Source organism: Chrysemys picta, chromosome 2 (assembly GCF_011386835.1).
Source record: "Chrysemys picta bellii isolate R12L10 chromosome 2, ASM1138683v2, whole genome shotgun sequence".
Taxonomy (NCBI): Eukaryota; Metazoa; Chordata; order Testudines; family Emydidae; genus Chrysemys; species Chrysemys picta.
In genome coordinates, this window is record NC_088792.1 from 137,722,352 (window position 1) to 137,747,582 (window position 25,231).

A 25,231-nucleotide genomic window follows, 5' to 3' on the forward strand; every position below is an offset into this window, starting at 1 on the left:
GATATACCCTTAGATGCAACTGCACCACTCTACCAACTGCTGCACCCTGTTCAGGAAAGGAGAACGGAAACTGGTAATAAGGAAACTATGTGTAAGACTTGGCAACAACGTTCTATAAAACTTCTTAATTAAATGTGTACAATTTTGGAAAAATCTTGCATCTCAGATAACTTAATAAAGGCTAAATAGCATTCTTGTCCTGTATTTCTCGCATCCCTTTTATTATTTTTATGTACCATTTGCTCACTGGGGCTCATGCCTTCCTACCTTGTTTTGTAACAATATACAGCATAACACCAAATGACGAGTGAAAACAAACATAATGGCCCACCGTGGTACATTAGTTTAGATAGCAAAATCATTGTCAAGCGAGTAAAATAAAGCTGCATTTTCAAAGGTTGGTTTTTTTTTTGTTTTTTTTTAAATTCTCAATTAAAAAAGAGGGAAGAAAGGACGGCAGCAGAGTCAATGGCACAGAGACACACAGCAGGGCTTTGGTTGACAAATGCAGATTGTCCAAAGAAGATGGATGCGTATTGAGGAAAATGCCCTTTCATGTGATGCAGCCATATCTTTTGTGTTTGCATGGAGCGAGAAAACAAATTCAATTGAACAAGCAAAAGCAAAGACCTTTCTTTAGGTCCCTCATTAGTGTGAGCATACTCAGTATGCTAGAGAATTTATCTGAAGCCTTTTAAATCAAGGCCTCTATTACAAAAATAAAAACAAAACAAAAAAAAGTATGAGAGAAGAAAAGATGCTGAAGTATCATTCTATGTGTCCCTGCAGAGAACAATCACGTCCCGTTTATTATTCATTCTCTTCTCTCATTTCTACGATGTCTGTCATTTCTTCTATCTGTGGCATGTCAGTCATTACTGAGTCTTCGCCTTCTGTCGCTGTCTCATTTTCGTTCCGCTTCTTTTTCTAGGTCAAAAAGAGGTTGTATTCATAAGCACAGGACCATCTATATTGTTCATTGTGCAGCAGTTCAATCCTACAAATGTCAGGCCTTATCAGAAGGAATGTGGTCTAATGTTTAGAATGCAACATTCCTGGCTTCCACTCTTGGTATGCTACTGATTTGTCATGTTAATTAAAAAACTTCCTTTAACATCCCCATGGATCCATTTTGTTCTCTGAAACACAGGTATTATTGTTGCCTCTGTCTTAGAGGGGTGTTATGAGGCAAGTGCTTCAGGATAATTGGAGGGAAAACACTATGTACAGAAAGTGAAAGGTGGTGTTCTAACTTCCAAAATGTCACAAGTCAGGAGCACAAGAGGTAAAAATAGTGACATCCACTAGTACAGTAACATTCCTCTCAAAGACAGAAGGTATATTTACATAGAGGAAAACTAAAGAACTAGGAAGTTAATTCACTTGGCCCAAGCTCACAAAATCAATGGCACAGCTGGGAACAGAACCTAGAATTCCTGTGTCCTAGTTCAGAATACTTAGTTAGTATTGTCTATGAGAAAGTGACAAAAGCAAAGGCCAGTTCCCTTGTAGCGTGTTTACCTGTTGACTCAAGCTCTCTGCTCACTACTGATCGGAGAAGCCATTGTCAGTATGAGGCAGGCCACTTGTGTTCCCAACATTCTGCTGTTGAGCACATGTGGCTTAATGTCTGTCGTTTCAAGACAGTCATATGATTCGTGCAGGATGTTTTGGGAGAGTAAACCTAAGATGCCCTCAGCCCCAATACGAATCAAGTTGAAGCATCTGTTCCTTATTATCTGTTTCTCAGCAGGCTGCCCAGTCCTTATGGAAAACAGTTGTAAAACTCCCCCCAAAACCCACTGATATTATTGATTCAGCTGAATCAGGCATACTAATGGAGTAAGACTACGAGGACGGTGTATACAGAAAACTAGTTTGTGACTCTCAAACATTTTACCTATGTTGAATCTTTTAGCTGAAAATAAACTGATATGCAAAACTACTGTTGATTGTGCCATTACCACATTGGCTGGTGAAGAGATCATTTCAGATTCACTGAGCATGTAATAGTTAACGTGTCAGGCAAATGTGATCATCCAGTTGTTACCACTTCATTATACTACAAAAATAAAGTACTTTGTCTGAAAATTATGGAGGTCAAAAATACTGCAGGAGATGTGACAATTGTACCATGCAAATAATAAAAATATTAGTGTAAACAAAAATTTGTTGTGAAACCACAAGCCAAGAATAGCTTGGGATATAAGATTTTTTGTACTATTTTTAATGAGCAAGAAAAAGATAAACTAACAACTATAGAGAAACAAAGTTCTCTATTTAGCCACATGTTGAGTAAGGTGGTGCGAATTTCTCTTCTCTGCTGATGTGCCTCAAGCCTGTTCTTAACTTCTATCAATGAGCTTGTAGTTCAAAAGCTTTTAGGTAGGTTCTGATTTCATAATTTTTGATAAAAGCAGAAGTGGTAAAAATGTGCAGGGCTTTTTGATTTTTTGCCTCTAATGGAAATTTCTAAATTAAAAAACAAACAAACAAACCAACCCACAATAGCAAGGATTCTTTTCTCTACACTCTCCCCCCACAATTCTGTTTAGCTAATGAGATTTGCTCCAGTTTCCAACTGGAGTTATGCATCAAATAGCTTGTGCAGTACCCTGAAAACATATCTGTAAGGGTTCAATCCTGCAGACACACTTATGCATGTGAGAAACCATACTCACATGGGGATTCCCATTGACCCTCATCCTGCAAACATTTCTACCTATGCATAACTTTTTTCATGTGAGTCCTCATTGAAATCAATGGAACTAGCCACATGAGTTAAGTTAAGCATAAGGCTATATAGGACTGAGGCCACTGAGAGATGCATGAATACTCCACATGAGTAAAGTTTCTCACTTGCTGTACTTTGAATGTGTGTGTGTTTGTGTCTGTGGAGGAGAAAACCCATTTCCATCCAGTTAAGTGAATATTTTATTCACTTCCACATGGCCTTTACACAAAAATTGTGTTTTCTACACAACTTGTCACCATACATAAGTAGTTATCTATGTTTGTCATGGTCACTAGATTCTACACAACCAGTTTCCTACCTGTTTCCGACAGACATAGCAAGCTGCTATTGCAACCATGGTAGATTCTCCTACAAAACCAGCTAGAAGTGATCCTACTCCTAGGGTGGCTCCATGGACCCTGAGAATGGCAAAAAGAAAAAGGTAGGATTTAAAACAAAAATAAAAATAGAAAATAATACTTTCAGTAAAATACTGAACCAATGTATTTTAATGAACAATTTCTACACAAGGCATAATGTGACAGGTATTTAATATTCTCTGGGGCAAAAATCTAGGCACTGGTAGAGAGAATAACTGATATATTATAGTAACGTTTGCTTCCTAAATAGTTTCATTATTTACTATAATCTTGTATTGCCCGAAAACGAGAGGAGACCCATTGTGAATCAAATTCTGCCCCAAGGCAATCTAAATATAGAATTTAATTGAGAATAATAGTTCTGTTGTAGACAATAACAGGTTTGTTTGTTTTTTAAAAGAAGTCTACAGAAAAGATACCATTCCCTATATACCTATTGCATAGATTTTTCAGAAAAGTAATTTCTGTATAATTCTAATAAGTTTTCATAGCATCCTGTGGGTATTGGTTTCATTTCTATTAACATCTGTAGAATTTTCAACAAGGGCCAATAGTTTCATGCCTAGCTAGAGACGGGATGTGGCTGGAACTTTGGAAGTGATCATTTACAGGAGTTTGAACTATTTTGGTTCTATTTTAGTCTCTGCCTTTGGTGGAAAGACGAAGAGTTAAATAAGGGGGGAGGGATAGTTCAGTGGTATGAGCACTGGCCTGCTAAACCCAGGGTTGTGAGTTTAATCCTTGAGGGGGCCATTTGGGGATTTAGCTGGGGATTGGTCCTGCTTTGAGCAGGGGGTTGGACTAGATGACCTCCTGAGGTCCCTTCCAACCCTGATATTCTATGACTAAATGAAATAGGGGGGAAAAGGAGAGTGGCTCCATTAGAGCTGTGGTGAGTGGAGTAATTTACCCTAAGTAAGGCAGCACAATGAGACTAGTGATGAGGACGATGATGCGCAGCACAGAGCTGGGTGCCAATACAAATGTCTTCTTTAGTGTCATGAGCCAGCCAGTCAAGTGTGCTCTAACTGTCACTGTCAGAAAAAAGGAAGAAAAAACCATCAAAATATGCAGTGGAAAATGAAGGAAGAGAGCGTGTTTTTTCATGTTAATAATGAACTGACCTTCTTTGTAAAGTGCTTTGAGATCTACTGGTGAAAAGCGCTATTGAAGAGCAAGGTATTATTATTATAAATACTATTTATTTAGTGTTTAGCATAAAAAATACAAACACCATGGCCCTTGTTTACAGTTGCTTTACCTACAGTGAAATTGTCTTAACTGCAAACTAGACTGGAAGTCCAGAATTGTTTTAGTGCTTTTAATTGTGCAAAAAGCAGTCAGAGGTACAGCAAACTTCCCTCAATGTGAACTGTCCTGCCAAAAACATTTTACAATAAGATAGTTTGACTCCATTAAAATAAAAATGTGTGTGTGACAGTAATACAAATAAATCTTAAACTTCTCTTCCATATGGTAGGTGCATTCTCTTCATTAAAAATGCATAACCCCTTTTAAGGTCAGGAAGAAAGGATACCTATATGTGTCAAGTGAGGAACAGACCCCCTGAAACAGAACTTCATATTTGGAGACCATAATCCTTACGGAGCTGTGCTCTTAGATATATATTGATCCATTGGAAGACTCTATACAATGTAGCAGTAACACATGTAGGTTATAATATTTACATCAGCATTTTAATATTTGAGGGAAATATTTTGGCTAGTAGTGTAATAAACATCCATATAATATGAAGGAGAGCATTCAGTTTTATTGTTTGTTGGCCCTGTTCAGTATCAAGGTGTGTTCATATTGTGTAGTTGTCCAACATGTTGCACAAACACACAGTTAATTACAGTTGGGCAGAAACACACAGTGCACAATGCACATGCTTAGGCACCTAGAACAGATACATGTCCGCTTTTAGTTTTCCCACTGAGTCCATTTAAGAAATGTATGTATGCTAAATTTGTCTGTCTAGTGACAGACCCTCACTACAACATTTATACCTTCAGCCACATTCAGCCCTAATGTCAACTGGTCTGTATTTTTACCTGGAACTGGGAAAAAGGAGAAGATGCGCAAAGGAATGACACACAGTTCTGCAAAGGCAAAATCGACTCCAATTATGTCAACTAAAATCTTCTCTGATGCATTCGGAGTCCAAAACATCAAAAAACAGAGCTGGAAAAGAGAACCACATAAACAATATTAGGAAGAGTTTGCACAGCAAAGCAAGGAAGGAGAAGAAAAGAGACAGGAGTTTAACTGCTAATCTACCGCCTTAACTGATAATGCAAGTATTTCCTGTATTAAATGGAGGAAGGAGATAGGTGCAGTACAATAATATTTGGCATTTCTACAGCATTCAAAGATCTGTAGCATCCAAGGATCTCAGAGCAGGTTATAAACATTAATGAATTAAGCCCCATCCCCGTAAGACTGGCATATATTATTGGTGCAGATGGGTAAACGGAGATACAGGAAGGTTAAGTAATCTGCTCAAGATCACATGATGATTTGATAGCCTAGAACTTGCCAGTTCTGACTCCTAGCTACCTCCTTTAACTACCAGCCTATATTACTGCCTCCTTACATATAAACCAATGAAAGAAAGAGAAAAATAACAAATAGTACACCAGGCAAATACTAAGATCCAGCAGGTTATGAATCAGTCATAAATTAATAATTGATACACAGGAAAATGTAATACAATGTAACTTTATAATGTTTGGATTCTAGAATTCCTGGCTTCTTTACATGTAAAGGGCTAGCCAGACGCTAACCTAAGTAGAAATCAGGGAGAAAAGGTTGTGAGAGGTCTTCCGAGGAACCTTTCCCCTTACCACGAGTAAGAACAATCCCTGCACTTGGTGAAGTGCTGAACATTCACGGCTCCCACTGACTTCAAACAAAGTTGTGGGTGCTTAGTGGCTCTGAACACCCAAATGCTTTTACCACAAAGCGTAACGCAGAGTAACAAAAAGAAAATAGATTCCGAACTTGAAAACTTTCTGACCGTCCCTGAAATAAATCGAACGACAGCCTTGGAAAAGAAAACACTATCAGAAGTTGTTCTTGAAGACAGACACTGAGGAATTAATGTTCTTTTGTTTTGAGGACTGTGTTCATATAACCCTCCCAAAGGCTCTTAAGTGTCTGAATGCAGTAAATTCCTAGCTACCGCCTCCTTTAACTACAGGGGTTGGGGGTGGGTGGGGCTTAATTCATTATTGTTTATAACCTGCAGTGAGATCCCTGGATGCTACAGATCTTTGAAAGCTGTAGAAATGCCAAATATTATTGTACTGCACCTATCTCCTTCCTCCATTCCAAATGCAACAGTAAAGAGTATAAAAATAGTGCATGTCTTCTGAGGTTGCCCACAAACACACACGGTTGTACCTGCACTCACAACAGTTACATAGGAGGAGCGGAACAGTTGTATACACAGACACTACCATCAGTATAATGGTAGTAACCCCTAGGACAGCTCAAGAACCAAGAACCCCCAGCACATGGCATTCCTATAGTGTCTGTCTGCAGCTTGTTACATTAGGATGATCAAGTATGATTTAAAAACTTGAGTCTACAGTAGATAGAGTGCCAATGTTCAGAAGCACATAAACAAACATGGATTTGAATAGCTTAGTTTTGAAACTGCCTCCAAGAAAGATTTAACTTTACTGCTGATACCAGTACTTTAAAAGGTATAGAAATGTGTCTGCTTTTATCCTGTACAAAGCGTCAACGCACGTTGGAAAGCCGTAGTAGCCTGGCAGCCATCTGAACTTGTCAGATATTATCATTTAAGAATTTTTATGGTTAGTCTGGATTTGAATGGAAAGCGTCAAAGAAAAGGCACCGTGCTGTAAGAAGTGGTGTGGCGGCTCAGCACATAATGCTCTTCCCTCTCAGCAAGTATTGAACCATTGCCCCAGCACAGTGGTGGGAACTCTGTGCAGTTAGCTGTTCCATCTTTGGGATGAGATACAAAACAAAAGTCCTTACTGGCAATACTTTAAAGACCTCAGGGCACTTTCTCCATAGGTAGGGACAGCAGCCCTGATGTTCACGCCATTGTTTATCTCTGGTGTGTTCTTCACACCTTGTAATTTAATTTGTTTTTGTTGTTAAAAATAAAGTTAGTTATTTTTCATCTTCCACAAGAAAATTGATGCTGAGAAAGAGTGATCATAAATAAAACAAACCATAACCAGAAGCCTTAAAACATAACAGTTTGACAGATTGCAAGACAATAGAACTAAATTTACTTTTCAGTAAATCATGAGTGGTGATGCGATCTGATGATGCCCTCAGCTGACTCTTTTTAAATCTATGGTAAAATTTCATGGCCATTAGCAGTTCTCCAGTTATATGACCCACATGTTCTTACATATATTTGCAGTGAAACTCTGGCTCCATTGAAGTCAACAGCCAAACTCCCATTGACTTTAATGGGGCCAGTATTTCACCCTTGTTTTCTAGTTGCGTACCAGTGATTGTCTTTTCTAATTAACATGCAAGCAGACACTCTTCAGCTGACAACACCAAGTAAACAGACCACTGCACAGACACAAAATTTATTTCCACAGATGTGGATATCCCCATCTGCGGATATAAGCTTTGTAACCGTGCAGGGCTCTACAAATAAGTCACTTTACCCTGTGCTACATGGAGAGGCACCTTCCTGACAGCTTAGAGGCGTGAACAAAGTCTACAGTAGATAGAGCGCCACTTACTTCAGGCTGATGATTTAGCTTTATTTCTTCTTCTTGTGGACGGGAATTAAGGGTGGGATTAATTTAAGCAGCCTAAACCTCAGACCTAGGTGCCTAAATTTGGGATTTAGGCAGCTGAATTCAAGTTTTAGGCTCTACTGTGATTCACAAAACTCCTGCCAAACACTAATTCTCTAGGTGCCTAAGTTTCTGCCTCTGAGCATATGCATTGCTGCCTCCCTCTGATAGTCTGGAGGCTCATCTCCCACCTAAGTCCCAGAGTGATCCACTAAGCAGAGGAAGATAGGCAGGCAAACACTTATCTCACCTGTGGGACCTGATCAAGTAGGCATGCTTAGCGGCTGCCTACTGGATTGGGTCCCATTCACATTCTTGGCGAGTGGGGTAGTAGCCTTATAACTTTTAGCCCAGTGGTTAGCACACACCTGGGATGCAGGTTCAATTACCGCCCTGGGCCTGAGGGGAAGAAAGGATTTGAACAGGGGCCTCCACTCTCTCAGGAGAGTGCTCTAACCACTGACCTATGGGATATTCTGATGTGCAGCTGCCTCAGTTTCTCCTGAGGAAGCACTTGCACTGTGGATAAGAGTCACTGGGTCAGAGAGAGTGAATGAGTCTGTAGCCTGGTGGTTAGGACCCACCTGGGAGGTGGGAAACCCTGGGTCCGGTCCCCCTGCTCCAAAGGCTCTCTAATTATTTATCCACAGTCGAACAGCTTCAACGGGAGAGACCAAGATAGAAGAACCCTGTTCAAATCTCCTTTTCCCCTCAGGCCAGTGGAGAAATTGAACCTGCACGTCTCACATCCCAGGTAAATGCTCTAACCACTGAGCTAAGAGTTTTAAGATAAGCACCATCACTGCTCTTCAGGCTGTTTTGTGTGGAGTGAGGCAAGTGTCTCATTCTCACAAGAAACAACTTAGGTACCTAAGTCACCAGACTCCAGGAGAAGGGTTCACAGCTCTGCCTTCCTGCAGCCTGGACTTAGGCACTAAACTCTGTGAATGGGTGCAGCAGGACAAACCCCTCTCATCAGCATCTCCCTCTGGCTAACTTAAACAGCTCCTCACCTAGCATTCTGGCTTTTGTGGATTGCATTCTAATGCACCTCTCTCCCCGTTCATTGTAGAGGGAGCTTAAGTGCCTAACGCAGGCTTTGAGGATCACAGTGTTGCTGTAATTTTCTAGGTGCCTAAAAGTTAGGCATTGCGATGCTCAGTGTCCCAATGCCTAAGTTGGTTTGTGGATGTGGGCCTAATTTTCTTTTAAATAAAATATTTTGCTGCAGTGATTTGAGCCTATTTTACATCTTATCTTGAATTATCTGTTGAAAAACAAGTGCAAAGAGTAAGATGGAAGAAAGAGAAATGAACCAAAGGTTGCTAATGTGAATTTTGGAGATTTTCTGCTTTAGCTGGCATCTTTCTCGCTGGCAAACAGCTTGAAAATTCAGCATACAGAAGCCAATAAGAGCAGAAGGGATCTAATAACCAGTGAGAATGGAGAGGTTTGCATGTGCACAGTACAGATACTAATAGCAGCATAGTGACTGTGTGAATTCCTGAACTGTGGCAGTCATTAGCGAGAGTGCTGTGACTGGCATACTGTACAGTTTTTGAGAAACAGCATAAAGTTGCTATGCAGGAGAGCTTTCTGATTGACTTACCTGTAAAGCCTAATGTTGAAAATAACTTAGGGCAAACACAGGTACAATCAAACCTTTCATTTTATTGCCCATGCTCAGACACCCACACTGAAGTGAAATAGCCATAAAGTAAATTGCTCTTTATCTCTGAAAAGTCGAAGTTTGAACTGTGAAGTTTTAATTGCAGTAACTTCAATGCACTTTTCTTCTTAGACACAGATAGCTGGTCACCCTGAAGATGACCTTGCTATTAGAAAACCAGGAACTGAACTATAGAGAACATACACAGATAATGGAAGTCAAAATTCTAACTTTTTCCTCAAATGTTCCTTTTGAAATTACAGTAATTTTATTATGTGTAATAAACAAATAAAAAAGTATTTCAATCTTTTATCACTTCATAAGTTCAAAATCCATTTTTTTCCAGTAAAAGTTCTCTTTTAATCAGAAACACACTACTCATAGCAAGCAATTTATCTACTTTCATGGTTAAAGAGAACATATTTTAAAACCACCTGAATTTTGAGGATGACAAAAGCTGTAATTTTAATAGCAGTGTAACCTCTAGCTAAAACTGCACTATTCTGTGAAAAATTAATCAAGCTCTGTTTACCCTGACATCTTCAAAGATTTATAACAGCATAATTCTCCAAAGATATAAAGAGCAATTTCCACTTTCTAAATGAAACAAGGATTTTTCTGCCATACATTTTTCAATCTTTTGGGAAATCTGTCATTCTTGTATTCAAAAGTGACACCCTGACCGTAATTTCAATGCCGTGTCTTGGTTCAAGAGCTCAGGAACACATCTAAGACATCAAAGGAAAACTACTCCCACAGATTTAGCAAATTATAATGAAAGAACTTTATCATTCTTGTACTGCAAATCAGTGTCAGCTACTGTACTGCATAGCATAATGCTGTTCCTGCAAGATTGGTACATCATTCCCTATGCTATACTGAACAGCAGCACTGGCATAGTACCAGGACAAAGTATATGCTTCTACACAGCAAAGAACAGCTCATTCTTTCTCTGAAAGTGGCTCAAATTGTATCCTAATATGGCTAAGAGGAGAAAATCTTTTCTTTTTTCTTTAGTTCCAGAATTACTGTAGATTAGTTCAAAACTACTACGCTCAGGGTCCAGTTTTGCTCTCATTGAAGTTAATGAAAGTTTTGCTATTGACTATAATGTGGATCAGGACTATAAGCCCTATGCTGCAGACACTTAAGCCCATGCTTACATAACTACCCTAAGAAGTTCAATTGAAATCAATTCATGATGGAAAAGTTAAATTGATTATTCACAGTAGTATATTTAAGCATGGGCTTAAGTGTTTGCAGGATGAGGGTCAAAAGCAGTAAAGATCTAAAGAACTCAAACTTCTCTAATAATAATGTCCTACCATGCAGGCTGGCTTCCTGGATTGTTAGCTTTGCAAAAACAAGGGTAATGTTTATTATATTTGCTATATGCCCACAGCATGCCAAGTGTCATGCAGAACACAGAGGAAAATAATCCCTTCCCTGTGGAGCTTACATTCTAAATAGACAGACACAACAACTGGAGACTTGCATCATTGCAGGCCATTGGGTAAAGAGTTTGTGTGTAATGTGTCTATTACAACAACGGTGGCGTGTGTCTTTATCTGACCATGTCTTTGTTAGGCAGAGACCCTAAAAAAATGTGTCTGATGACTGCCATTCAGTGTAATGTGTATGCAGTAGGGGATGCTGTGAATCACTAAGCACAGGGTGAAACTTGCTGAGGCTGAGAGCTTAGTGTTATTGGAGTAAGGCCTTTGTTTGTGGAATTCAAGCACCAGCTTGAATTTTGTTACCTCATGTTAGGTAGTGTGGCAAGGTATCTCCTCCATCTCACCAGACTTAGCACTTCACCCTCTGGCAGTGGTGGGACGGGGCCTGGGGTAAATCAGCCCCACTCTGGACAGTATTTGTGTTCCACCTCTGTTTATTTACCAATATTACCAAGGGAGGTGTGAAAGTGAAATGAATTATATTAAAGAAATAGAATGAATTAAAGAATGCTGTATGTCCCTTTAAGTAGAAATGAGAAATGCTGCAAGCCAGGGGGGCAGGAAAGCAGACATTAACTGCTTAATGAATTGCCCCACTTAAGGGCAATTGGTGAAGCATTAGCCTTAGATCGATAAGAGTTAATAAGGAAGCAGGATATGCATATTGTGCCCTATGCAAATTTTACAATTTTGCTCTCTCTGACCCTTTGTTTAGTTCGCACCCTTTTATCTGTATAAATAAGACTGTTTGAATCTTGCATGGGGGCTCACAGTATCTGAATGTATTAGCAGAGCGCTGTGCTAATAAAACAGAGTGGTCTGACAAACTATGAGTCCTGAGTCTAACTTTGACAATTTGGAGGTTCCACCGAGATGGCAACCGTCTTCACTGGGGCTGTGTGATTCCTGACCGTTTTTGTAGGACGACCGTGGTAGCCGGCACCTGGGCATTTGGCCCGAGCGGTCCTCCTCCTGAACGGAAGGGTGCACAACCACAGTGAGGTCTACGCCATCGAACCTGTTGGTTCCCACTCTGTTCTGGTAGGGATCCCGGGATCTGACATCAGGAATCTGGTCAGGTAATTATTTCTGTGTTTTGTCCGGACTGAGGACTGTCCTGTCTCTGTGTCTATCCGTCCTCCTGTGGAGTGTTTGAGTCTGGGTGCCATCTCCGTCCGGGGATCGGCCGACCAAGGGGTTCCTGTCCCCGCGGTCTGAGTGAGTGAAATCTGCACAATCGCAGCCGCACCGCACCTTGGGTAAAACTCTTGGTGTGAAAGCAAGGGCGATTGAGTCAGTAGCCTGTGGGCTCCTTTTGTGTGTTGCACCGGGCATCGCCCTGACGAACCCGAATTTCCTTCTTGTGTGATTGGTGTGTGTAAAGTCCTCCTGTATTGGTAACCAGACGTCTACGTCGGGACAGTTCCCTAAAGGAACGCCGGCTCAGTTTTAGGAAGGGTCCAGACTCCTGTAAATTTCTGGAAAAATGGTCTAGGCTAACTCAGGGAGATCCCAAAACTCAGTGGCCACTGTTAAAACCCCGGAACAAGGACCGAGTGGACATCTTAAAAAACAAACTCGGCCAGCCTAAAACTAAATTGGCTAAAGGAGAGGTTAATTGTTTCATGCAGTGGTGGGAAGAGGCAAATCGTAGGTGGACAAAATCGAAACTCGCCTCTCTCAAATATTCAAATAATAAGTTAAAAGCTTTATTAAAAGCCTCCTCTCCCACCACCAGACTGAGCGCTCCCCTTCACCCTGTTCTCTGACAAAAAACAACCCTGGATCGATCCCAACTCCCTTCGTACTCCCCTCTCATTGTAAAAAGGATAAAATGCCCCTTGTTGTGTTCCCCTTAGTTGTCTGCCTCAGAAACTGATTCTTTAGTGTTCCATTACCAATTCAGCAAGGAGGGTGGGCTCCTCGGCTGGCCCCCACCCTTCCTGGTCCCTTTCCTTGGGCATTTCTTTCAAAATTGTGAAATGACCACAATATCACTCACAAAAATGGTTCATTGGAAAAAGCAGGATTGGGCCCAGACAAGCAGGCAAGCAACAGATAAAGAAACTAAAAAAAAAAAAAAAAAAAAAAAAAAACCCAGGTTGGAAGCCCTAAGGGCATAGTGTCAGGAGTAAGTGCAAGTATGAACCCCTGGAACAATACTTAAAATGGTGAAATCTGAGTTGATAAAGGTGTCATTTTGGGAAATAAACAAGTGATTTAAGGAAAGAGAGTGAAAAGTTAACTCTACAGAGGCTGGAGAGAATTAAACAGTTAAACTTTGTGAAAATGTTAAAAGAATTCTTGGTTTCTTTGCAGCCATTCTAAAGGAAAAATGGGCCCTTTTCCAGAGGAATGTCTGTAAATAATCCAGGTAAAGAGACTATCTAATTAAAATAATTTGACTATGAACAATTGAGTCAAATTTGCTAAAAGAACATAGGGGGGGTTCTATTGGAACTTAACTGCCCCAAATGTATAAAGGTAATGTAATCTATGTACAGCTATGTAAAAACAAAGCAGTGTAAGAGGGATGTTAAGGGAAAGAAAATGTATATGTATGTCTGTCTGTCTGTGGGAATATGTGAGGTTTGTAAAACTCCTGTTTTGTAAGTTTAAGATAAATTGGTTTTGTTTTGTTTATAATGCCACTAAAAATCCATTTGACTCTTTAATTCAAGGTTGCAAAACTGACAGACCTTTTTGCCAGACACAGGTAATCAGTGTTGGTTGACTGAGATTTGGTATTTAACCCTTACGGGGTAACTTGATTCTTTACAAAATTTAAATGGTTTTCAAATAAAGACCAAGTCATGACTGCAGCAGGACAATCAAAATCAGAAAAATAGGGAGAGATTCTGGATTCTATTTGTTTGTTTTTGTAACAAAATAGTAAATGAAAGCTGTAGGAAAAGAAGACAGACAGTGGTCCTCTGAAGCAACAGCAGGGGTGAGGTGCACAAAACAAAAAGAAGCAATGTTAGAAACACTGAGCCTTAAAATGGCTCTGTGTAATCAGACTGTCACTTTGATAAGGGTACATAAAACTCTAAGAACAAAAGAAACAGTTACACCTTATGTAAAAATTAATATGGCTAATGTTTTAAAAGTTAAAGTATAGAAGGAATGTGCAGACGTGTGCAGTGTATATTATAGAGGGGGTAAAAGAAATGCAAACAAAACATGCTACTTAATTAAAATCCTATTAGGGCTCCAAAGGAGCCACAATAGATTGTGTTTTCTTTTTCAGATCTGTGTGTGTTTTGGAAGCAAGAGTTAAAAGTAATCAAAACTCTGGTAAAAGTTAATTGTGTTCCTTTTAAGACAGAGTCTCTGAGCTCTGCTAATGGTTTTGAATCCAAAAGCCAAGCCAGTGTTGATGCAAATTATCTAACTGATAAAGGAAGTGAGAGAACTGCCAGCACAAAGAAGTTGCAGATAAAGAACATACCTGGTCAGCAAACAAATTATCTAAATAAAAGGCACGTATAACAAGATACCTTTAATTAAAATAAATTTAATGTTAATAAGTACCCCTGTAACAATGTATAGTGTGTATGATTTTGGAAAAAAAAAATCCTTTATGGTAATGATGCTTTTCAGCTGTTACCTGTGAACAAACTTAAAGCTTAATACAGCAGGAAAGACATTGTAACCTTGGTCTGCTGTAAAGGGAAAACTGAGGTACACCACCTCATGGATTTAATGACTGAACAGTGGGATAATTTCCCCATAACTCTTAAAAGATAGAAGCCATTAAAACCTGGCCTGCCTATAGAACAAAAACACAGGAAAATATGGAGGTAATTCCTCTTGTTTTGCCTGCAATCAGCAAGGGTATTTGTAAAAGAAAGGAATATTTTAAGCAATAATGAATGCCACCCCAAAAGGGGTAGAAAAATGTTGTTTTTGTCTTTCAGAAAAAGCTAATATCAGCTACAGGACAACCTAATAAGAAACAAATAAAAGTGGGTATGCTTATCCATGCCTGTTGCTCCAAAGCCCTGTAGTAAAGACATCTCACTAGGATCCTGTATGTGGGATAAAATGAATAATGAGACCAAAGTACTGTATAATGGGCTATGTGTATGTGTTAATTCTTGGGGGGGAAAGTGTTTTAAAAAAATGGAAGTGTTAGCAACCTTCCAATAGACAAATGTAAATGTAATGTAAGTAATGTGTTTACAAAAAGGTAAAAAGGTAACATAGTTCCTAAAACAAACAAAAAGGCAATATGGGAAACCGGAAGGGCCTTGCCTCCAACATGAGCCTCTGGTGGCGCCTGTTCCTCAGCTGCTGGTGTCTTAAGGTCTGGGGAGTCCACAATGACAATTCTTTTATCCAGCAGCAAGTGTGGATAGCTCAGACCCTTAATATTTCTAATTGCTGGATCTGCAGCCACATCCCAGCCCACTCTCAAGCTGGTGTTCCTGTCCTGGCAATCCCACTCAATTCCCCAGACCTCACTGGAGGACCTTGTCCGTTTAACAAAACATGGAACAATAATGACACTTGGGAAGCAGTGGGAATAAATGTATCTAAATGGATAAGTGTGATGGAGGGAAAAGGTCATTGGTGTTGAGTGTGTAATGGACAGGGCTGGATCTGGGAAAAAGCCGTTGCCTTCAGCATATTGTGGCCAATGGTGTATGGGATTATTCGAATAAAACTAAAAAGTGGCGGGCTGGGTATGGGGATATGAATTTTTTTCTTGACCTGAGGATCAAACAGAAAAAAATCAATTTCATGTTCCCCCTACAGTAACCTTAGTGAAAACAATACAATCTTTCAACACCATGCAAAAAGGCTCCTAAGGTTACAAGCAGTAGTTGAAATAATGGCAAATGAAATCGGAGAGAGTTTAAAAAACCCTGGCCAAAGAAACAGGGGCGATCTGACAGATGGCCCTCCAAAACGGTCAGGCATTGGACATTGTGCTGGCGGCCAAAGGAGGGACCTGTGCTCTCATTGGAAAATAATGTTGTGTGTTCATACCTGACGAACCCAAGGAAGTAATAGATCGTGCTAGTCACTTAGAACAAATCGCATATCTTCCCCATGAAGAGCTGAGTTCTTTATGGAAGTGGCTAAGTAACCTGTTAAATTTCTCTGGCATAGGAAACTGGTTGTTTCAGGGAGCCCTGACTATCCTGTTTGAAATCCTAATGATTTTTGTATGCTTTCAGCTAATCTCCTGTTGTATCCAGAATTGTGTAAGGTATGCCACCCAAGTGACTGCCCCAAAACAGAGTGCTAATATGATTTCGAAATATCACTGATGAACGAAGAGATAAAGAACGATTAATATGTGGAACCCAGTAATTGTTGGTCTTTGCGTAAGCTTGACCAAAAGGAGGGATTGTGAAAGTGAAATGAATTATATTAAAGAAATAGAATGAATTAAAGAATGCTGTATGTCCCTTTAAGTAGAAATGAGAAATGCTGCAAGCCAGGGGGGCAGGAAAGCAGACATTAACTGCTTAATGAATTGCCCCACTTAAGGGCAATTGGTGAAGCATTAGCCTTAGATCGATAAGAGTTAATAAGGAAGCAGGATATGCATATTGTGCCCTATGCAAATTTTACAATTTTGCTCTCTCTGTCCCTTTGTTTAGTTCGCACCCTTTTATCTGTATAAATAAGACTGTTTGAATCTTGCATGGGGGCTCACAGTATCTGAATGTATTAGCAGAGCGCTGTGCTAATAAAACAGAGTGGTCTGACAAACTATGAGTCCTGAGTCTAACTTTGACAGAGGCCTCCGTGCAGCCCATGGAGTGCTCCTCCTCCAAACAAAGAGAAACAAATTTAGAAACACAAAACACAGGGGAAAGCAACAGAGGGTCCTGTGGCACCTTTGAGACTAACAGAAGTACTGGGAGCATAAGCTTTCGTGGGTAAGAAGGTACAATCGCATCTGCTCCAACCCCTCAGACAGAGACCAACACCTACAAGATCTTCACCAAGCATTCTCAAAACTACGATACCCACACAAGGAAATAAAGAAACAAATCAACAGAGCCAGACGTGTACCCAGAAGCCTCCTGCTACAAGACAGGCCCAGAAGAGAAACCAACAGAACTCCACTGGCCATCACCTACAGTCCTCAGCTTAAACCTCTCCAACGCATCATCAGTGATCTACAACCCATCCTGGACAATGATCCCTCACTTTCACAGACCTTGGGAGGCAGACCAGTCCTCGCCCACAGACAACCTGCCAACCTTAAGCATATTCTCACCAGCAACCACGCACCGCACCACAACAACTCTAATTCAGGAACCAACCCATGCAACAAACCTCGATGCCAACTCTGCCCACATATCTACACCAGCAACACCATCACTGGACCTAACCAGATCAGCTACAACATCACTGGCTCATTCACCTGCACGTCCACCAATGTTATATATGCCATCATATGCCAGCAATGCCCCTCTGCTATGTACATTGGCCAAACTGGACAGTCACTACGCAAGAGGATAAATGGACACAAGTCAGATATCAGGAATGGCAATATACAAAAACCTGTAGGAGAACACTTCAACCTCCCTGGCCACACAATAGCAGATGTAAAGGTTGCCATCTTACAGCAAAAAAACTTCAGGACCAGACTCCAAAGAGAAACTGCTGAGCTCCAGTTCATTTGCAAATTTGACACCATCAGATCAGGATTAAACAAAGACTGTGAATGGCTATCCAACTACAGAAACAGTTTCTCCTCCCTTGGTGTTCACACCTCAACTGCTAGCAGAGCACCTCACCCTCCCTGATTGAACTAACCTCGTTATCTCCACACTGATATATACCTGCCTCTGGAGATTTCCATTACTTGCATCTGAAGAAGTGAGGTTCTTACCCACGAAAGCTTATGCTCCCAGTACTTCTGTTAGTCTCAAAGGTGCCACAGGACCCTCTGTTGCTTTTTACAGATTCAGACTAACACGGCTACCCCTCTGATACAAAACAAAGGGGAATACCTTTCCTTGCCTCCTTGCTGCAGGGTGTTGTCCTGTTGTTGGCTTCTCTGTCTTGCCAGAGCTTCAATAGGTAGACATGGTAGATCCGATTCTGGTGTTTGGGCTGTTAAATTTTATAGTCAACGTACCCGATGGCTTCTACTACTTCATATGGCCAGGTGCTTGCTTTCAGCTGTGGACACTAGCACCATTACCAGATCTCCCGTCTGAAATTTCTGACCCTTCGCTCAGTGATTATAATAGGTCTGTTGGGTCTCTTGTGCTATTTCCAGGTGTTCTCACACTATGGGGGTGACTTGGGCTATTTGGTTCCGTATATACATCACATGCTCAATGATGTTCCTCCCTGGTTAGGCTGTTCTTCCCAGTCTTTCTTGGCAATGTCCAGTATACCATGGGGGTGGTGACCATACAGCAGATCAAAGGGGGAAAACCCAGTAGAAGTCTGGGGAACCTCCCTTATAGCAAACATCTGGAGAACCTCCCTTATAGCAAACATCTGGTAAGGTAGTAAGGTATTCCAATTTTTCCATTCCGGCTCACCAATTTCCATATCATGTTCTTCAGTGTCCTATTAAAGTGTTCAACGAGGCCATCAGTCTGTGGATGCGTCTGACGAAGTGGATATTCACCCATGAAAGCTTATGCTCCAATACGTCTGTTAGTCTATTAGGTGCCACAGGACTCTGTCGCTTTTTACAGATCCAGACTAACATGGCTACCCCTCTGGTACTAGTCTGTGGATGACAGACTGAGGTTCATAGGGCCCATATGTGGAGCATTGCACACGTCTTTCATCAATTTTGACACAAAGGGGGTTTCTTGCTCTGTCAAGATCTCTGAGTATCCCAACCTTAGAGAAAATTTGAATCAACTCCTTCATGATCTTGGACATTGTGTTTCGTAGGGGTATGGCTTCTGAGTATTGGGTGGCGTAGTCCAGAACAACAAGCACACTCTGATGGCCCCGGGCCATCTTCTCCAGTGGGCCTATCAGGTCTACGGCTATCCTCTTGAACACGACTTCAATAATTGGTAGGGGGCCCTCAAGTGCAGTTGTGAGACATATAATTGGCATTCTGGGCAGCAGGCACAATGTAGTCAGATCCCATATAAACTCTTGGCCAAAAGAACCTCTGCAGGATTTGATCAAGGGTCTTATCTACTCCTAGATGTCCTCCGAACAAATGACGATGGGCTAGGTCCAACGCTGCCCTCTGGTGTCTTCGAGGTACCAGGAGCTGCTCCACTTCTTGGTCTTGTATTTGGACTACTCTATATAATAGGTCCCTTTTTATCATGAAGTATGACCCTGACCTTTGGTTTTCCCCTCCACCAGGACCCCATTCACCTCAACTATCTCTTTCTAGTATTGTGGCACAGTGTATCATTGGCTTGGTTCTACCCAAAATTCTTGAATGAGAGCCCAATATATTCAAGTTCAAGGGCACCTATTTCTGTTGCACCTCCAGGATTGGTCTCAGCGGAACTGGGTCTAGCTTCTGGCTCATCAACTATCTGAGTCACCCCTCCCCCACCTGTTGGACGAGATTGCTTACCTATGAGCACAGCCTTTTGGTTCAGGGCCAAGATCCTGGTCCCAAATCTTTTGTCCTTCCTTTCTCGCCTAGCTTTCCAGTTGCAGAGAAAAGTCGTGGACTAATTCAGAGAAACTGGGAGAGGGCTATCTACTGGTGCCAGAGTATCAATCCCAGGATCACTACCCTCCTCTGACTCATCCACCAGGAGTAGGTTTCCAAACCCTGCAAAATCTTATCCTAGGAGAACTGGATATGGGCGCTTAGGGACCACCACTGCCGTCACCCTTGTAGTATTCTCCTGAACCTCAATTTGTAGAGGGATGGTCGGATAGTAATCGACAGCCACATGTACGCAGATTATTCCTGTACATTTGGCCCGAGAAAGCTGGTTCCACCCCACTAGTTTCCCTGAGACCAGTGTGACGGCACTTCCAGAGTCCACTAATGGAATGGTCTCTCTGCCATTCATCCTAACTGGCTGCGTATATCTATGTGAGGTCATCATGAATCCCACAAGGTTAATCAAGCCACATGGATCTTCATGATAACCCAGGCTGCACTGCATGGGCTCCTCAACATTAGGACACTGGGCTGCTATATGCCCGAGTTCCCGACAGGCATAATACCTATATCCTGCTCAGGACATCCTACTATTTTTGGCGATTGAGTCTTACCCCATAACCCTCTCTCTCCAGTTCCCCAAGTCCCTTCGCAGCCTCAGGGTTGCTCTTCAGCATCCTTCCTCCCCAATATAGTTCTGCCCAACCCTTTAGAAGTCTGGGCCTTTGGGGAGGGGACTTGCCTCTGGATCCGATGCATCTCTTCCCCGGTGGTCCAAGAAAGTTCCTTGGTTATTAACTGCCTGTCTACGGGGGCAACTAAATTGTCATAAGAGGAGGGGTCATATTGGCTAACCCATCCTTGTAGGTCTGGTGGTAGTCCTCTCATGAACCTGTCCAACACTAAGACGTCTATAAACCTCTCTGTCCTCTGGATCTCGGAGCACACTCACTTCCGCGTTAGATGGATCAAGTCAAAGAGTTGTGACCTCAGTGCTTTGCTGTCCCGGTACCTCTACACATGGAACCTCTGGGCCCTTATAGTTGTCGTCACCCTGGACCTCACCAGGATTTCAGCCTTCAACTGGTAGTAATCTGTAGCAGCTTCTGTTGCCATGTTGTAGTAGGCCTTCTGGGCCTCTCCACATAGGAAAGAAGCAAAGATGCTGGCCCACTGGTCTTGGGGCCAGGCTTCATGTAGGGCCATTCTTTCAAAGGTGAGAAGGTACGCCTCCATGTCATCTTCCATTGTCATCTTTTGTAGGTAACTGTTGGTAACACGTGTCCCATCGTGGCCATGTGTCAGAGCAGTCAGGGCTTTCAGTTGATTCAAGACCTCCTGCAGGGTGGCTTGATCCTGGGTTGCCTGGCTCATCAGCAGTTGACTCACTTCCTGCTGTAGCTGTACCAATTACTGTTGGATGGCCATCTGTACCCAGGTAGCCTCTTGTTCTGCTGTCATGGCTTGCACCAGCGCCCTCACAATGTCGTCCATTTTGGGGGTGACATACCTTGCCCCAGGATGGTTCGCTGTGCCAACAACCCCATTCCTGACATCAAGTGTGGCAAGGCACCTCCTCTGTCTCACCAGACTTCCCCCTCTAATGGTGTCAGGCCTGAGGTAAGTCATCCTCACTCTGGACAGTGTTTGTCTTCCCCATCTGTTTACTTATCAGGCCCAAGGAGTGCTCTTCCACCAAACAAAAAGAAACAAATTTACAAAACACAAAACAAAGGGGAATACCTTTCCCTGCCCCCTCGCTGGTGGTGGTGGTGGTGTGTATGTGTCAGTTCTTCCCCTAAGCAGGGACTCCGTTTTGGTTATTTCCCCTGTAAGGAGGAGAGCAGCCTCCCATCCTGGAGAAGCTACCTCCCTGCTGCCACTAAGCTTGCAGCAGCTGGTCTCTCCCCCACTCCCACCCCCACCCCCACCCCTCCTTACTGCAGAGAAAGTCTCAAACTACAAGTGCTCACTCAAACTACTCAATCCCTTTTCTCAGATACAGTAAATGCATTTGACCTAGAATTTAACCACCGATGTATGAAACAACTCCAGTACAAAAATGTTGCTGAGATTTCATTTCAGAGCCTGAATGAGTGAAGTCACTGGCTTCCAAGAATTTCTATCACACATCTTTTATAGATACCACACCTTCCAGAAACTATTCAAATGCACTTAGTGTGCGCCACCAGGGGTTACTTGTCCTGAGAGACCCATTAAGTAATAAATTATAGCGAAAAGCTAACCAAAGTAACTGACGTGTATATGTAGCTTTTGTACATCCATGGATAAACACGAGCCACTAAGGAGAATTTTCCAGGAAATGGCAAAGGACAAGTACAGTAGTTGTAGATTGGGCTATAATGTAATCTCCAATCAGAAAATCTCCCAACCAGCTGACAAAGCTACAACATGACTCATCATTTCTCAAACATTTGCATGACCAAATGTCATTCATGTTTTCTAACTGAGAGCACAAGCCAAAACAACAACAGATGGTACGTGCAATCCATCATGTAGCACATCATTGCTATGGTCTTTCCATTGCATCAATGGAGCCTAATGTCTTATTATTTCATTACGAAAGAGCCATCAAAAGGTGACTTAGATTTCCAGAGTTTTGTGTCTGGCAAATTTAGACTATTGATGTGTTCAGATTCTGATGCTCATTTTAAAAATTAGGGCCTGACAAAGAGGATTATATCTGTCAACCCAGAAACGTGGGTTTATAATGGGCATAGTCTTCTAATAACAGTGGAGGCGAACTGTACTTGATACATTTGGGGAAAGTCTGGCGTGATCTCAAGATGAAGCTGTCTAGTATAGGTATTCTCTTGTACAGAATAATCTAATCACATATAACTAAAAATAGGTTAAGGACCCAAAGTCATCTAAAGAGTGCAACAAATCCACAAGATGTCCTTTAGTTTATATTTTGTTTGGATTACTGATTTAGCCACAAGTGATGTAAAATAATATTCAGACAGTTTCCTATTGGCTAGATAAGTGGTCTCTCTTTCACATAAAATAAATTCCAAATCACTCCATCCCCTTTCGAGAAGTTGACACCACACATGAAAGAGAGGCTGAAGTGGAGAGTGGGTGTGATTTTTTTTTTAAAAGGTTGTTCTAGTTGCAGAGTCTATCAGCCACTCAAATGTGTGTCTTGCCCTAAGTTGCATAAGTATGAAGATCTGAATTTGACCCTTTGTCTGATATCCATTTATGCAAGATGTCTGGAGAGCACTGTAATCTTAGAGAATTTCTATATCAGCTATATAGCCAGTGTGCAGCAGCCAGCTTCAATGACCTTTGAAACTTTAAGCCTCCCGCAAATGCCAATGTGGTGGTAACATGGTTTATATCTTATAAACGCCTATCTTAAAGTGGAAAGAAATAAGTAGTTTTTACTTGCAGTTTCAATCTAAGTAAAACAATGGTGAGCAATAATGCACCTTTAATACCTCAACATTACTCATATTTGCTATCATTAAGCCAAATATTCTGATTTCATTTTCACCCTGTAATTAGGGACAATGATGCAACCTTAAGCATAGCTCTACAATTACACCAATATTAAAAATATTCCCTACTGCCTGCTAAAGTGCTCATGGTACTGTGCAATCACCACTAATAAATAGGTTAATAACCACCATTTTATAAGCAATTGTCATGCATGGCTTCTTTTAAGGTAGAGGGCTCTAAATATGAAGATAACAGCGGTAACTAATTTAGCAAAACTGAAAAATGATTTTGTATATTGCCACGGGCCAATAAATTCTAAACTCTAGGAGCTATCACATCAAAGACTGCGGACATGAAATGTGGTGGTGGTATCCCAGCAGGAATACCCATCAGGAAGAGGTTTAAGAAGATCTCACACCAAAGCCCTACATTAAGGGCTTTTAAATATTAAGAGTTTTTTTTTAAGGCAGTCCACTACACTTTATGGGTCAGTCATTTCTATGAACAACAGAAGGGCAAAGGGTACCCCCAATCTCGTGTTATTTTTTTTAACTATACCTTAATGGCATTCTTATATGTATTACCCCATTTGAGATGAGGCAGAATATTAGGACCTTAGGCCATATAAGAAATGTGTAGAATAAGTCAAGAAACATGCATGTTTGCAACAGAAAGACCAGAATAAGATGCTACTGTGTCTATGTCCATCTACAATACGGTGAACAGTCATGAAGTCAATATTTTATATCAATGGATAATTTCTGTGCCCTGTAAAATGTTTGCCCATATATCTGAGTAGTCTTAGAATCTCTCTTCACTAAATGGTGGGTTAAGGAAGAAATAACTGTCAAATACAGAAGTTTTCAAGCAGTAGGAGGAACCAAACAATGCAGGAATGCTCTATGGCATCACTTTTCCCTGCCAAAGTAGTGGTTTTCATGTGCATAGATTCTTATCCTTCTCTGACTTTGCTCATACCACACTACTACATAAGAGGAAGATCACTGGCAAAACTAAAGCTAGGTCCAGCAGCTGTACAGTAACTTTATTTCTGTTAGCATTAGCGTGGTCAAAAACGATGCTACTGCATGTTCTTCCCATGCAATTACTGCTGAATATACTTAAGCATTGTGATTACTCCTGGGCTGGTTCACTAACGTGTTGGAGACGCGCACGAATGCTGTGTGTGGGTGGTTTAAAAAAAAGTGAAGCTTATCCAGGCTCTTCTTATAAAAGCTTGAATAAGCTGATGGTGGTGGACACGACATCTCTTTGAAAGCTCCCAACTTCAGAATTTAGTCACTGAAGCTATAGCTCACGGTGCTCCTGAAAGTTTTCTAAGTTTTGGAGTGTTCTAACTACAGCCTTCAAATCAGCCCAGCAGAAATGCATGGGATTTACTCCAATGTCACCCCTCACAATTATGGTGCTTGTGCAGATACATGCTACAATGAAAATGTCTGATCCTCTATTTTCCTCTTGTTGTACTCACTCCCACATAACGGATCCTTTTTGTGCAAAATCGGACAGTAAGACATCAATCTTTACCTCTCTGGACAAAACAGAATCTCCTTGTTCACAGACAAAGGGTCAGTAGAGTGCGAGGGATGGCACACAACCATCAGCTCTCTGATATTAGGATTTTGGCAAGTCCACCTTGGTAGTCAAACCTCTTATTGACCAGGCAGGAGATCTGTGTTTGAGATGGCATTTGGAAACCTGATATCAGTTAATATTTACTACGGTAAGAACCAAAACCAAAAAGGGATGGTGAGGGGAGAAGCCTCGTTTGAGTGAATACGTCTGGCAACACGTCATTTTCAGAACTGCTATTCTTTTCAACATAGGAGAGGGAAGTAACATGGTGAAAACAAGCTGATCTTCTGCATGGGTGTTGCACTGTTCTAGAACTGGACCCTTCCTGGAGCTGACAGAATGTTTCAAATAGTAGGTCAGTGAGAGCACAGAGCTTGCCCTGGCAGTCAAGGCCTGGTTGTGAAACAAATGAATTATGCCAGGAAGATGCAAGTTCGAGTTCTAATGTATAACTTAGCATCTTCTTGGCATAACGAGGTTCTGGCTAAGGTCCTGCCAGAAGAAAGATGCCAAAGAAACAGAGTTGACCCATATTATTTTTAAGTTCATT

General features: G+C 41.4%; 1 protein-coding gene across 3 annotated transcripts in view; it reads right to left on the reverse strand.

Moving 5' to 3' along the window:
- Positions 1–200: 200 nt before the first annotated feature.
- Positions 201–25,231, reverse strand: part of ANKH (ANKH inorganic pyrophosphate transport regulator) — a 152,896-nt gene continuing 127,865 nt past the window's right edge. For all 3 annotated transcript variants that reach the window (XM_005286083.4, XM_065584242.1, XM_065584241.1), the window contains 4 exons: positions 5,169–5,298; positions 4,025–4,148; positions 3,054–3,153; positions 201–927 (listed from right to left, as the gene is read on the reverse strand). In XM_005286083.4, coding sequence (XP_005286140.2) covers positions 811–927; positions 3,054–3,153; positions 4,025–4,148; positions 5,169–5,298 — 471 coding nt within the window. In that variant the 3' untranslated portion in view covers positions 201–810. The remainder of the gene's footprint in view (positions 928–3,053; positions 3,154–4,024; positions 4,149–5,168; positions 5,299–25,231) is intronic.